This window comes from Thamnophis sirtalis, unplaced genomic scaffold (genome assembly GCF_051295495.1).
Source record: "Thamnophis sirtalis isolate CommonGarterSnake01/CBP01778 unplaced genomic scaffold, rThaSir2_p1.2 scaffold_6, whole genome shotgun sequence".
NCBI classification, from domain to species: domain Eukaryota; kingdom Metazoa; phylum Chordata; class Lepidosauria; order Squamata; family Natricidae; genus Thamnophis; species Thamnophis sirtalis.
In genome coordinates, this window is record NW_028261386.1 from 121,386,576 (window position 1) to 121,402,721 (window position 16,146).

Here is a 16,146-nt window from a genome sequence, read left to right on the forward strand (position 1 = left end):
TTTCTTTTGTCTATCTTCATACAATATCCCGAATCCCGTACATATTTTTTGGGAGAAATCGGGATATTGTTGTGTTTTGTGTCACTGATATTCTTGGTTTATTTTAGCATTCATAGTGAATGCAGACAGTAGGTTACTCTAGTAAACAATGCTTAAATGGAGAATAAGTAAATATACCTACAATATATATCCATGATGGGGAACCTATGGCACGTGTGCCACAGATAGCACACAGAGTCCTCTCTGTGGGCACGTGAATCGTCACCCCAGCTGAGCTCCACCACACATCCAAGCTCGCCTCCTGCTGGCCAGCTGGTTTTCGGGTCTCTGCCTTGCATGCGCAGTGGAGGCGCACATGTGGAAGATGTGCATGCATGTATAGGGGAGGGGGCAGAGATATAGAGCCGAGGTGGTGCAGTGGTTAAATGCAGCACTGCAGGCTACTTCAGCTGACTGCAGTTCAGCAGTTCGGCTGTTCAAATCTCACCGGCTCAGGGTTGACTCAGCCTTCCATCCTTCCGAGGTGGGTAAAATGAGGACCTGGATTGTTGGGGGCAATATGCTGACTCTGTAAACCGCTTAGAGGGGGCTGAAAGCCCTATGAAGCGGTATATAAGTCTAACTGCTATTGCTATTGCTATGCTGGGAGCTTGGGCATGCATGTGCCGGGGGGGTGGTATAGCACAGGGGGGCTCTGCGTTAGAGGACTGCATGAACCTGTAGACAAGAGATTGTAGGCAATAGATGGTGCATCATTGATTTAGAGAGCTGTTGTCCGTTTCCTGGAAACCCCATCTCAAAAATATGAGGGAATTAGAGGTTCCCATAATCCCTTTGATTACAACTATGAAGAATCAATATCAAGGTTCCTTTAATGTAGTTCTAAAACCAGAGAAAATCTCTAATTTACTCACAATATATAGCACATCCTGTCACCGACATTACATCACCAGCCACTGCCCTCAGTCTCTCAAAAATGCCACATGTGGTTCCCAGCCACCGGAAATTTTCCCAGTCAAGATTTATCGAGTCCAACATTGTTTTTCCTATGCTCAACTCAGGAACAATCCAACAACAACAAAAAAAGAATATGTCCTTATGGTTATTGTACAATAAAAGATATTCAGGAAGAAAAATTAACCTAAAGTTCGTACATAAAATTACGACCAGGATCCTAAATAGCCTTTTCCTGATTTTAACAAACTGGTCAAAAAAGTGCAAAGACTGTGTGGTCAAAAAGTGTAAAGAAGAAAATTTCAATTCATAATCCCTCTAATTCCCCTAAATTAGTAGCTGCTGCTACTACAACTTGTACCTGGAGTTTTGTCATTTACACATTTACACTATCAGCTGGCTCTTGGTACTGAATGGAGTCTTGTAATTTTAATAGCAATTTCAAAACTTTAGTCTGGGTTGTTCAAGAAATGTCACTTAAGACAATGGTACCATTCAAACTAAACATCAGGAAGATCCATAATCCATAAAATCTTTGAAGTGTACATGACAGTATATTATCTCTCTCCCTCCCTCTCTCTCTCTCCCTCCCTCCCTCCCTCTCTCTCTCTCTGACACACATACACACATATACACACTCACACTCAAATGATTTCCTCTTTGCTTTCTTCCCTTACTAAGCCATACTAACAATAGAGTGGATGGATAGAAAGAGAAAAAGACCCCAACCACAGATTCAATTGGGGTTCAATTCAAGGTGCTGGTCGTCACCTATAATGCCCTACATGGCATCGGACCTGGGTATCTGAGAGACCGCCTCCTGCCAATTACCTCTCACAGACCAATTAGATCGCACAGGTTGGGTCTCCTCCGGATTCCATCTGCCAGCCAATGTCGGCTGGCGACTCCCCGGGGGAGAGCCTTCTCTGTTGCAGCTCCGGCCCTCTGGAACGAGCTCCCTGTTGAGATCTGGACCCTTACTACCCTCCCGGCCTTCCGCAAAGCCACCAAGTCCTGGCTGTTCCAGCAGGCTGGGGGGAGCTGAGAAGCATCTACCTCCACGGAAATTGTGAATGTTGGTTTTGTTTTTAATATGTTGTCTTTGTCTCGTTCCCCCCTTTCCCTTGTCTTTTGTGAGCCGCCCTGAGTCCTCCGGGAGTGGGCGGCATACAAGACAAATAAATAAATAAATAAATACCAGAAATATAGGAAAGAACAGACATCTCACCCTTCATGGCATCACTCTAAAATCTGCCTCCTCGTTCATAACTGCACAGGGAAGCAAAAGTATTGTTTGGGATGGAAATGGGCTATGAATGATAGGTAAATCCTTCAGAGTCAGCATAGCTGGCTCAGGAATTCTGGGAGTTGAAGTCCATAATTCATAAAGGAGCCATTGTCCCCCACCCCTGGTCTATACATTAAGCTGTCCCCAGGTAACTCTGAAGGAATGCTGGGTTAGCCAGATTGCAAATCCCAGGAACTATGACCTCAGGTAGCCTGGCTCACACCCATGGCCCTTCCTACCAGCACAATAAGCAAGCAAGAGATCACAACTCCCTAACTGGTGATTAGCAAAGAACATTCCCATCTAGACAGATTATTATTCCTTCTTTTCCTGTCACATTTGCCAGCTGGTAATGCATTACAGACGCAGAAGGCTCCCTTCCAGACCATTTCCTTCTTGTCTAGCCCCACATTCCTATGTGACATTTCACCTCTGCTGGATCCAGGCCTAATCGGCCAACAGCATCACAGCTAAATGTCAGTCCAGTCCTCATGGATTAGCCTGGCTATCTTTTGGGGGGGGGGGGGAGAAATAAAATGAAAATGCACTGTCAGGAAAAAAAAAGGGAGGGGAGCTTCTTTCTTTCTGAAAAGAAGTTATCTATATTTGCTATACAGCTATGAAAGAAAGCTACTATCCAGTAAGAGCTGCAGCAAAATAAAGAATTACAGTTCATTTCCTTTCATTTTATTTCCTTTAATTTTAAGATGAATTTTATACCTTTATTTTCCAGTTAAAACCCTCTAATATTAAAATATAAACAGTCCTTCAGAACATTATGTATGTAACCAGAGTGCACCAAAACATACATTTAAGAGGCCTATGTGAAAATAAACAAAATTAAACGAAAGAACACCATAAAGCAATCTGTGGTTTTTCCGGATACTTTTGACTCCATCACTCAAAAAAGGTTACTTGCTTTTAATTTTAATATATTTTTTGCACCGTGAAGTATTAGACTCCTTGATTATTCATTTTTTTATTGAAAATTTTGAAAAAAAAACTTTTACAAATGTTTACCTCCCTCCCCCTACTCTCCCCCCACAACCCTCCCCACAACCCTCCCCCACTTCCCAGAACCAATACAGGGTATAAATCTTTAACAAAGATATTCTAAGATAAACTTTTTAAAAAGTTAGTATCATCTTTCATTTGAGCTTTAACTCCTCTTTGCTAGGCTAGCTCTAAACAGATTATGCCATTCCTTGTTTCTTCAGTCATAAACTATCTGGAATTTCTTAGTCCCATATTTATTTTGAGTATAGTCAATCCATCTTCTCCACTCCAGTTTATATCTCTCATTTGAATGGTCCTTGAGATATGCTGATATTTTAGCCATCTCTGCTAGGTTTGTTATTTTTAATGTCCATTCTTGAATAGTAGGCAAATCTTCCTTCTTCCAGTATTGCGCCACCAGCAGTCTTGCTGAGGTTATTATTGATTATTCATTTTGAATAGAAAAGCAGCATTAAAATAAAAATTTAAAACAGTGCCCCCCCCAAAAAACAGTGAGAAATAAAAATTTTAAGAAGATCAGCTGCTCAACAGGCCATCACTGATATATAAGCCTACTTGAACCACTTTCCCAGTGGTTAGGGTGATGCTCCACCGGTATTATTCAGACATAATTGAAGAGATATAAAATCTATCCTTATTACTTTTACTATGGCACAATGATAGTTGGATGACTTTGGAAGCTGCTGTAAACCACTAGTATGGGTGACAGGACTCACCAAAATCCCAGTGGAGACATTTTACCTTAGACCAGTGGTGGAATTCAGCCAGTTCACACCTATTTGGGAGAACCGGTTGGTAACTTTCTAAGTAGTTCAGAGAACCAGTTGTTGGAAGAAATCTCCTTTTGTTTTTTCCACTTTACAGAGCTAATCCTGTAAGGAAGGCAGGAAGGAAACATTCTAGTGTTGTTTCTAGCCTAATCTTTATTTCCCTGCTTAGAGAAACTGCCTCTCCGGTTAACCCTTATTACATTGTAACAGCTAAGGCAAAGCGTCCATCGACCTGAGTGATCTTGAGTTGGCCACGCCCACCCAGTCACATGACCACTGAGCCCCGCCCACCCAGATGGTCATTAGGGCAGAGAACCGGTTGTTAAATTATTTGAATCCCACCACTGCCTTAGACCAGGAGTGTCAAACTTGTGGGGTCACATTGTCGGCATGTGATGTTTCATGAATTTTCCCCCCTTTGCTAATGGGGAATGGGCGTGGCCAGCACATGACGCATCCAGCCCAGGGGCCGCAAGTTTGATACCCCTGCCTTAGACCATGTAAAGTCTTGAGGCTATACTCCAACAATTACCTCCCTGACTCATATGTCCTGGAAACCCAAACTGAAAGTATCATAAATTGTCTCCACATCCTTCCAAAGATGAAATATTAAGTTTTATAATCATGCACCCCCTAAAGCAGTGATGGCTAACCTTTTTATCACCGCGGGCCAAAAGCGTGCGTACACACCCATAACGCAATGCACCTGACACCCCCTATGTGCCCCGCCCTCCCGCACATGCACACGACCCCCCTGTATGCGTCCCTCCCGCATATATGCACACACACACCATGTTCATATGACCCCCTCACTCCCCCCCACCCCCCCACATACATGTGTGACCCTTTGAATGCACCCCACCCCCTGCATATGTGTGACAGAGACCCCAAAACCAGCTGGTCAGCAGGAGGTACATGTGTACATGCACGGTGGAGCTGAGTTGGGGCAATAGCTTGCGTGCCCCCAGAGAGGGCTCTGCATGCCACCTGTGGCATGCGTGTCATACAGGGGTGGATTTCTCGCCCTGTTCCAACCGGTTTGGTTGGAATGGGGCCGGCGGCGTCCTCGTGCATGCACGCAGCGCACGCATGCGTACTAGCGTCTGTGCGATGCTCCAGCTGCTCCTGGAGGATCGCGCAGGCGCTGTATGCGTCCTGCACATGCGTGAAAGCGCAGAACTCGTCAAAACTGGGTAAGGAACATGGGCAGGCGGGTGGGCCCTTCACCGTTCCCGGAAGTTACTTACTTCCGGGTTCGCCGACCAACCGGTTCGCGGGGACCGCCGTGAACCGGTTGAAACCCACCCCTGGTGTCATAGGTTCGCCCTCATAGCCCTAAAGGTTATTCTACATGATAGTTGGTATTAACAATCTTTCCTCTTGTAGGTATTTCCCCTGCTGTACTTGTTCTGTTCATTTAATTTTACTTTATCTCAGCTTTGTCCTCTTGTCTCACAATCAGAATTTATCTGCCTATGTGCAAGTATTCTCGCACATAATCCTGGAATTTTTTCCCTAAAGATACGTCAGTTCCTCATAATGTCATTCACTTTTTAGCTGAATGTGTTGAGATAGTATTTTTTAAAAAAAAATAAAACATTGAGATGGTGTACTGTCAGTTCATATTAATGTGCTGCCTTTAATATTTACGGTGTGATTATTGTTCTACTTATGTGAAACATAAATTGATGTTATCCTGGGAGCACGCATCTGTGACAGCACCCAAACCTGTCTTACGAAGTGATTGTCACCCAGAAGGCTTCGTCCCTAAGGAGGGACTAGCACTGCCAGTGTCCCAGTTTCTAACGTAATGCCTTAACCATGACACTAATAATATAACAGAGCAGTAATGAAATCACTCAAAAATATGTTGCCATGCCATCCTTATCTGTTTTCAGAATGGTTTCCGGTTGATTAAACTGATGATATATTTCATGGGATTAAAACATTTGCACTCCATCTTCTTATCAAGCTGTTTAACAGTACAAAATTACTGATATATGCAAAATTAGCAAAACCAAACAAAATTTAAAAGGTCAAATCTGGTAAACCTAAATTAATACGGCAAAGTGGCAAAATGAAAAGAAAAATAACAACACCAATACTTGTTTGGATTCACATATTGCACTATTTTATATTGTGCTTTGCTGGGCTTAGCATGTTCTGTGAAACTCATATACTATGATTACTGCTTTACAATATTGTTAAGCAAAGAATGGCTTTGTATTGCCATCATTAAGGTGGCCTCATAATGATGCAAAAGAAATTCACTGCTACGTTTTTAGAAGCTGCAGCAACTGTGTTTGTGAAGCAGCTTCGAAAGGTGCTTTGGTCCTCCTGAAAGCAACGAAATGCTTCTGAATTTTCCTTAAAATTTAGAATCCTTCTTCCCTTATGGGAGTTTCTTTCTCAAAACTCCCCTAAGTTTTAGGGAGTCCAGAAAACTTATATCATGCAGCCATGCAATGCCTTTCCTTTTTCTTTTCCTAGTGACCCATTACAGCAATTTCCATCACAGTTGGCTAGAGTACTGCAATGTGCTCTACATGGGGCTGCCCTTGAAGAGCATTCGGCGACTTCAGTTGGTCCAGAATGCAGCCGCGCGAGCGATCGTGGGTGCACCTCGTTTCACCCACGTAACACCTATCCTCCGCGAACTGCACTGGCTACCTGTTGATCTCCGGGTGCGCTTCAAGGTGCTTGTTGTCACCTTTAAAGCCCTTCATGGTATTGGATCTGGGTACTTGAGAGACCGCCTACTGCCAATTACCTCCACTAGGCCAATAAGATCCCATAGATTAGGCCTCCTCCGAATTCCATCAGCCGGTCAATGTCGACTGGCAACTACCCGGAGGAGAGCCTTCTCGGTGGCTGCTCCGACCCTATGGAATGAACTCCCCGTGGAGATTCGTACCCTCACCACCCTCCAGACCTTCCGCATAGCCTTAAAAACCTGGCTGTCCCAACAGGCCTGGGGCTAAAGACTTCAACCCCACCCGAATAGTATGACTGTTGCGCTTTTTAATGATGTATTGTCTTTATGTGTGTATCTTGTTTTGTTTTCCCTCCCCCTGGATTGTGAGCCGCCCTGAGTCCCCTCAGGGAAAAGGGCGGCATATAAATAAAGTTAAAATCCAAATCCAAATCCAAATCCAGTTGCATTGCAGTAGTAAATAAGCGAAGCTCACTTATGCATCTAAATTTATATTTAGATGCTATCCCATAATATTTTCTGTCAAAGGTTGTAAACAGATGTTTATTTGCAATGACGTGAAAAAGTTTAGGCTATTTGTAGTATGATTATTACAACAGATTCCTTCTTGGTTGTCTTGAGACTCCTGTGCAAATTGATACGGTAAGTTGTGATTTTTTTCAAACTGTAGAAGGAAACTTGCCCAGCCTTACATTTAATTTTTCCCCTTTTTATTTAGATCAAAATGCGATCTCGAAATCAAGGTGGTGAGAGCTCATCCGACGAGCAGTTACCCAAGTCAAAGACTATTATGAACTCTTCAGAAAATCAAAACTTTCAGGAAGATGCAAAGAGAAAGAACAAATCTAATCCGAAAGAAGATGAACTCCTAGGTCCAGGAACTGTGAAGCAGCGCGGCAAATTCCAAGGGCCTAATGAGCGAAAAAGCAAGAAATCAATAGAGCTTTCGAAAGAGGACCTCATCCGGCTCCTGAGTATAATGGAAGGAGAACTACAGGTATGTATAAAATCTAATGATTTGTTGTGAGATGTTGGTTCGTTAAATATAAAATAAAATAAAATGTTTGTGACCTAGCAAAAAAAAACTTTGCTTATTGGGAGTCCTGGTGGCCCAATGGGTAGAATGCAGTATTGCAGGTGCTAACTCTGCCCACAGCCTAAAGAAACTGTCTGTCTGTCTGCGTCTGTCAGTCAGTCTGTGTCTGCCTGTCTATCTATCATCTATCTATCCTATTGGCACAATGGTTAAAATGCAGTATCGCAGCAGAGGTGGGTTCCTACCAGTTCGCACCTATTCGGTAGAATCGGTTCATCAAATCTACCGAACCGGTTAGAAGAGGTTCCACCAGTGAACCCGGAAAGCAGGCCACACCTACAGAAGAGGTTCCAAACTTTTTTGAAACCCACCACTGGTCCTTGGATATGATTATTCTACACTATCATGCTCATATTTATAAAACTCAGTGCCTCTGTGAAAGGTAAGAATGACTACTGCGTTTGTGGTGCAATCAGAACATTCCGTGTGTTGAAGTTGTTTTAACGCAAACCAAAGATGCCTTTTAAAAAACAAGTTTACATCATATTCTTATGCATGCCAGTGCTGTGTGTGAGGTAATTTAAGGTGGTTCTGACAAGTGTCGTCGGCATCTTCATATCCGGTCACATGGGCGGCAAGCCACTCCCATCCGGTCACATGGGTGGCAAGCCACTCCCACAAAGGAGGCCACACCCACAGAGTAGGTTCGAACAATTTTTGAAACCCAACACTGGCTCAAATAACTAACCTCTACTATAGTTTACAGTGCTAATATGATTCCAGAATATGCTAAGACAATGGCTGCGTTCCCACAACGTGGTAAACCATGGACTAGGCCTACAGGAGAAGCACCGATATCTGCCGGAAAGATACTTTACTTTACTTTGAGGAGACATTTTACGTTATGATTCACTTCAGTGACATGCAACATGCACTTGCAATGTGATTTATTTCCTCAAAGCTTATAATTTGCTGCATCTAAAAAGGTAAAGTTTCCCCTCACACATATGTGCTAGTCGTTCCCGACAATAGGGGGCGGTGCTCATCTCCGTTTCAAAGCTGAAGAGCCAGCGCTGTCCAAAGACGTCTCCGTAGTCATGTGGCCGGCATGACTAAATGCTGAAGGCGCATGAAACGCTGTTACCTTCCCACCAAAGGTGGTTCCTATTTTTTCTACTTGCATTTTTACGTGCTTTCGAACTGCTAGATTGGCAGAAGCTGGGACAAGTAAGGGGAGCTCACTCCGTTACGTGGCACTAGGGATTCGAACTGCCAAACTGCCGACCTTTCTGATAGACAAACTCAGCGTCTTAGCCACTGAGCCACCGCCTCCCTATTTGCTGCATCTAGTAGTGGTTAGATGCTTCTGCATGCGTCTTGCACATGCTCAGAAGTGTCTTCCAGTCTTTCCAATGAATTAGAATAGTAGCTTGATCATAATTTGTCTGTAGAACAAACTGAATCGCTACTTTCTGGTTGGCTGCTTTGGAAAGAGCCTGCTTTCGTCTTTAGAAAGTCTTTCTATTGTTCTATTATGTTATGGTGGAGGTTGGTTCCACTTGAATCTCACTGTGTAGATAGAGAGCAAATATCTTGCTGAAAAGAAACTTAAATTGAGTTGAAGAAGATGGAATAGAGTTCTGTTACCTCCAGTCTATCAAAACATACCCTTGTAAGATATTAGATGCAGCCCAGTGATGGGTTTCAAAATTTTTTAGAACCTCTTCTGTAGGTGTGGCCTGCTTTATGGGAGTGGCTTGCCAGCCATGTGACCAGATGGGAGTGGCTTGCCAGCCATGTGACCGGGTGGGGGGTGGCTTGCCAGCCATGTGACTGGGTGGATGTGGCCAACTTGTAAAATGTGGTGAAACTCACTTAATAACAGTCTTGCTTAGCAACCAAAATGTTGGCTCAGATTTGAAGCACGCAAGTCTAAAAGCTGTCAAGTTACAAGACCCTTGCACCCCTAACACTTTAGAAAAAAAGCCCCAGGGGTGTTCAAACTTGACAGCTTTAAGACTTGTGGACTTCAACTCCCAGAATTCCTCCTCTCGCTCTTCATCTTGATGATGTGCGGATGGGCGGGGGGGAGGGAGCTGGAACCGGTTCTAAATGGCAATGTAGATTTGTGGAACCTCTTCTATAGAAGAGGTTAGAACTGGCAGGAACCCACCCCTGATGCAGCCCCTCCCTCACTCCCACTGCTTGTGAGAAAGAAAAATCTGCCCTGTGAATCTCATCTTCAACTTCTAAAACATTAACAGCATCCCCTGATCTCTATAAGGAAATGAGAGCTCTGTTATTCACCATCTAAGCCTCTGTGACATCATCTGCATGATATCATCTGTCTCAGAACAACATCCAATATTCACTGGTGAGAAACGGAACAATTACTACCCTACCAAGAGACTATAGACCTGCCTGGTAACTGCCTTACACATTAAATATTCTTGCACAACTGGAAAAACTGACCAGAAAATGCAGAAAGCCTTATCCTAGCAAAATAATGGAAGGGAAACTCAATTGGCATCGATTCACACGGTCTGTTAATCTCAAAGAAAAGCTGCTAGTGAGATAAAGATTCCAAAGACTCTTCTATTTTTTATGAAGTAATTTCCCGAATGAGTTTTTAATCTATATTCTCATATATTCCCTGGAATGGCCAAGTCAAGAAATGTGAAGTCTGGCCAGGAAAAGGACGATCCTAAGTGCAAAGCAAACTAGAATGAAGATTCTGGCAGAGAAGGCAATTTCAATCATTTAATATCTTTGCATGTATATGTAACTGATCACTTTCGTAATGAGGATATATGGATGTCAATTTTTCTGTTCCGTTTAATAAATGTTAAATAATGCAGTAGGATTGGAGGGGGAGAAATGCTCCTTCTTTTTGTTGGAAGATAAGCAGCCATAATGAAGTGCGTGGACTACAATTTCATTCATCCATGAAAATGGAAATTATATTCAAAATCATCCAGAGTGTGTCCAAATTGAGGAAGTTTACTATAATATTTTGAAGATACATAGTAAGAGGAAAGGTGAACAACACAGTTCCATCCTTTTTCAGTGGCTTTACTGAAAATCCAAGTAGGAAATCTTCTCAGATTGCAGACAGACAGACAGACACACACACACACACAGAGAGAGAGGGGGGGGGGAGAGGGAGAGAGAGAGTAAGAGAGAGAGAAAGAGAGAGAGAGAGAGAGTAAGAGAGATAGAGAGAGAGAAAGAGTCAGAGAAAGAAAGAAAGAGGGGGGAAAGAGAGAGAGAGAAAGAGGGAGAGAGAGGGAGAGAGGGAGAAAGAGAGAGAGAAAGAGAGAGAGAAAGAAAGAGAGAGAGAGAGAATAAGAGGGAGTAAGAGAGAAAGAGAGGAGAGAGAGTAAGAGAGAAAGGGAGGGAGAGTGAGAGAGACAGAGACAGAGAGAAAGTGAGAGAGAGAAAGAGAGAGAGTAAGAGAGAGAGAGAGAGTAAGAGTGTTTGTGTGTGTGTGTGTTTGTGTGTGTGTTTGTGTGTGTGTGTGTGAGAGAGAGAGAGAGAGAAAGAGAGAATAAGAGGGAGTAAGAGAGAAAGAGAGGAGAGAGAGTAAGAGAGAAAGGGAGGGAGAGAGAGAGAGACAGAGAGAAAGTGAGAGAGAGAAAGAGAGAGAGTAAGAGAGAGAGAGAGTAAGAGCGTTTGTGTGTTTGTGTGTTTGTGTGTGTGTGTGTGTGTGTGTGAGAGAGAGAGAGAGAGAGAGAGAGAGAGAGAGAGAGAGAGAGAGAGAGAGAGAGAGAGAGAGAGTCCCTACTTCCTTGCAACTCATATTTGGAGGTTGGCGAAGGAGGAAGAAAAGCAGGATACCTTTAAAAAACACAATGCAAGAATACCTTGAATTGAATATCTTGAATATCTGCAAGATATTTTAGGACTACCATCCCCAGGATTTCCAAGCAAGCATAGCTCTATGATGTATGACCTCTACAACTCTCAGAATCTCCCATGGTCTCTGGGGGTTGTTTGCCATCACATATGAAGAGCAACAAATTGGGGGAGAGGGGCTTTAATATGCAGTATCCAAGGGACACCCGTAAAAAAAAGTGAAGAAAAATCTTGTCTTCTTGGAATCTACAGCAGGGGTCTCCAAACTTGGCAACTTTAAGACTTGTGGACTTCAACTCCCAAAGCAGGATGGCAAATTCTGGGAGTTGAAGCCCACAAGTCTTAAAGTTGCCAAGTACGGAGACTCCCGGTCTACAGTAATGGATGAATAAGAGAACTGGATTATTTAATTTACCTTCAGTCACCCTAGTCATTAACCATAGACTCTACAGAGAGCTAACTTTGTCCATGGGTACATTTATAATAGCCAGCTACAGCTTCCCCCAAGTCAGCTGATTTACCCACTGCGATGTGCTCATTCTTGAAGCATGCAAGACATATCACAACACATTTCGATTTGTGTACACAATCTACAATGACCTTTTGAGTTTGCTTCTTGTACTGCCAAAGATCGTGGAATGATAGGCTTTAGCAGCCCTCCTTATGGACTGATAATAGCACAGGACAAAACTGCTTTTCAGTGTCAGGAAAATGAGAAGTGGTATCTTTCAACCCTTCAAACTTCAAACAGACTAACTTTAATTCCTTGTCATGGGAATTCGGTACTCTTGGACCAGACCACAGATAATGAATTATGTCAGCCCAGAGCTCGGGTGATGTGTTCTCCTTAGACCAAAGTGACATCATCGGTGTAATTTTCTGGCAATAAAACAGAGGCAAAGCTGTGTCGGCAGGCAGCAATGGGATCTCTTTGATCCCTTTCAAAACATGGTGTGCAAAATGCCATTTCTTTGCATCAGTACTACTACCAGTGACTAAACCTTTGCAGGGATTGGAGGTGGGCAGAGCGAAGTGCACAGACTTAGCCTTCTCCGGAGTCCATCCGCCAGCCAATGCCGGATGGCGACCCCCTGGGGGAGGGCCTTCTCTGTTGCAGCTCTGGCCCTCTGCAACGACCTCCCCCTTGAGATCCAGACCCTTACTACCCTCCCGGCCTTCCGTAAAGCTACTAAGTCCTGGCTGCTCCGGCAGGCCTGGGGCTGTTGAATGTATCCAGCCCCACTTTAATTGTGAATGTTGTTGTATTTTAAATTGTTGTTTTGTCTTATTTATCCCCCTTCCCTTTTTATTGTAAGCCGCCCCGAGTCCTTCGGGAGTGGGCGGCATACAAAACCAATAAACTAAACTAGGTTCCACCACAAAACCGCAGTAGACTAAAGCGCGCTCAACGAAAGCGCGTACGTGACGTCATCACAGCGCGACGAAAACAGCACGCTGTGAGCGGTAAACTTAAAATTAAAGGGTAAATCTAAACCTAACCCCCCCAAACCTAACCCTAAACCTAACCCTAAGCCTAACCCTTAACCTAACCCTAAACCTAACCCTAAACCTAACCCTATACCTAACCCTTAACCTAACGCTAAACCTAACGCTAACCCTTAACCTAACCCTAAACCTAATCCTAACGCTTAACGTAACCCTAAACCTAACCCTAACCCTTAACCTAACCCTAACCCTAACCCTTACCTTTATGTGAATCGGCTTGCTTTAAAAGCGCTTTTTAAAGCGCCCTTTTTTCTCCACGGTCGTATTTGTCGCGCTGCTGATGACGTCAGGTACGCGCTTTAATCGGGCGCGCTTTAGTGGACCGCGGTTTTGACGGGTCACGACTAAACTAAACTAAACTAAACCGATAAACTAAACTAAACTAAACTAAACGTATTCTCAGATCCATTGGAGGCACAACTAACATCCTCCAAAAAGAAGAAAAATGCAACAAATTCTTGTTTTAGATGAACGGGCAGCTCAGTACAGCATCCTGTCTTTGGGACATAAAATTTTATTAGCTACTATTATGGAAGCGTTAGTCAGCAAATAGGAGATGGATTTCATTGAACTAGACATTCAAGGTCCATTCCTTGTTTGAGTCCTGAATAACAGGTTTGTGGCTTTAAAAAAATAAAAATAAACCACCGATTTGTGGGGAAAGTAGCTTTAAAAGTCCTTGAAGAAATTTATAATAGCTGGAGTTAGTTCAACAATTGCTATTTTGAGAACTACAGAAGTTCCACTGATACCACGCAGAATGATTAATTGATGTCTGCTATGAACGAAAAGGACATATATGTCCCATCCTACCCCACAGATGTGTTGGGATAACTCCCAAGATATCGAGTTAGCATGCCCGTTTATCGGAAGCTGCTATTCTGACAAGTATGCACATCTTTTAAAAGACAGCAGCAGACCAGAGCTAGGTTGATTGTCTTCCTCTCCCCTAACAGGTGTTTTAGAGGATTTGGGGCAGTGGTGGGTTTCAAAAATTGTTCGAACCTACTCTGTGGGTGCGGCCTTCTTTGTGGGAGTGGCTTGCCACCCATGTGACCGGATGGGAGTGGCTTGCCGCCCATGTGACCGGATATGAAATTATGAATTAGTACTTAGGTCGGTCCAAGTAGCTATTCAGAAACTCTGGCATTGAAGCATGCAAGTCTTAAAGCTGTCAAGTTACAAGATCCTTGCACCCCTAACTTTAGTGGTGGTGGGTTTCAAAAAATTTTGGAACCTCTTCTGTAGGTGTGGCCTGCTTTCCGGGTCCACTGGTGGAACCTCTTCTAACCGGTCTGGTAGATTTGACGAACCGGTTCTACCGAATAGGTGCGAACTGGTAGGAACCCACCTCTGATTTGGGGATTGTGGGGGGAATGAGACAGGAGTCGCCCAGAAAGCCTCAGGGTGTAGTTTAGACTGGGAAGTTCGAAACACATCTTGGGGAAGGCAACAGCAAGCCAGTTCTTAATTCCCCTAAAAACTGCATGGATATGTTCATGCAGCCACCACGAATTGTTTACCTGGGCTAGAGTGAATTCTAATTAGAAGTCAGACAATGGCTAATCATTAAAGGTATGGTGACCAATGGGATTTCCCCCCACTTCTCTCCCTTCTCATAAAAACAGGGGTTCGGGAGAGCCTCTAGCTAAGGTTCTGTGCAGTTCAGAGAACCCCCAAATCCCACTCTTGCTTGACCCAGTAGACCCATCCCCTTCCATCCCAGGAGTCCCCACACAGCCCATTTTGGATGCAGGTAAGTGCAGGGCGCACGCAGAGGCTCGGCGAGGGCGAAAAACGGGCCAAGTTCAGGAAGGCTGGAAACAGGCCCATTTCTGGCCTCCAAAGGGCCTCCGTAGCCTAGGGAATCTGTTTTCGCCCTCCCAGAGGCTCAAGGAAAGCCTCCAGAGCCTGGGGATAACAAAAATGCCCCCCCCCAATGGTGCAGGAGGCTAACTAGGCCACACCCACGATGGCCACATCTACCCAGCAACCGGGCAGGGAATCCCTTGCTAAAATTTTTGAAGCCTGCCCCTCTTGTGAAAAGTCATTTCTGGCTGCTTGACCACCTCCGTAGCCCAGCAATTTCTCTTTCAAATATCAGCAACAGTGCTCTGTAACAGAGACTGAGGTGGTTTATGTTTAGATTCAGGTCAGTGTTTCTCAACCTTGACAACTTGAAGATGTCCTGACTTCAACTCCCAGAATGCTGGCTGGGGAATTCTGGGAGTTGAAGTCCAGACATCTTCAAGTTGCCAAGGTTGAGAAACACTGGTTTAGGCTTATTAGATTTATATGCCGCCCTTCTCCCAAGGACTCAGGGCGGCGTAGAACATTAAAAGAAGCACATAATACAAAAGTTAAAAAAAAATTAAATAGAGTATCCCAAACAAACCCAATTAAAATTGACAATAACATTTTTTTTAAAAAAATTTGAATTAAAAGGTGACCACCTTTTCGTTCATATCCTTGAGATGAAACGGAAAGAGAGCGCATCGAGGCCGTTATTAGGTGTCATTCTTGTATCCTAAGAATATAACCCATAAACATAAGCACCACTTAAACGGATAATTGTCAGTTTACTGAGTCCATATTTCTGTTGTGAATTATTCCAACATGACAAGTCCTGATTTGTGCCCTCTGTCCCTCTTGTCAGTTTATTAATAGTGTAACAGCTGTGGTGTAACAGGATCAGATATAAAATAAGGTCATGCGTTTCCTCTCTTCACCACAGTGCATTGTGGTCATCAACTCAATGGCCCAATGTCTATATTCTAAAGCAGGGGTGTCAAACTCAAGGCCCGTGGGCCAGATCTGGCCCGTGGGGTGCTTAAATCTGGCCCACAGGGCCTCTGCCAGCAAAAATGGAGCCTGAGCTCCGTTTTCGCTGGCAGAGGGCTAGCAAAATAAATTTAAAACAAAACAAAATGAGAAATGTTTCTCTGTTTTGCACTTGAGCATGCAAGAAGGGACAGGAAAGCAGAAAGGGAAAGAGGTAAGACAAAGA

At 43.8% G+C, this 16,146-nt stretch overlaps 1 protein-coding gene across 3 annotated transcripts in view; it reads left to right on the forward strand.

Moving 5' to 3' along the window:
• Positions 1-16,146, forward strand: part of FILIP1 (filamin A interacting protein 1) — a 101,748-nt gene that overhangs the window by 38,400 nt on the left and 47,202 nt on the right. For all 3 annotated transcript variants that reach the window (XM_087718855.1, XM_087718856.1, XM_087718857.1), the window contains exon 2: positions 7,461-7,739. In XM_087718855.1, the coding sequence (XP_087574981.1) occupies positions 7,467-7,739 (273 nt within the window). In that variant the 5' untranslated portion in view covers positions 7,461-7,466. The remainder of the gene's footprint in view (positions 1-7,460; positions 7,740-16,146) is intronic.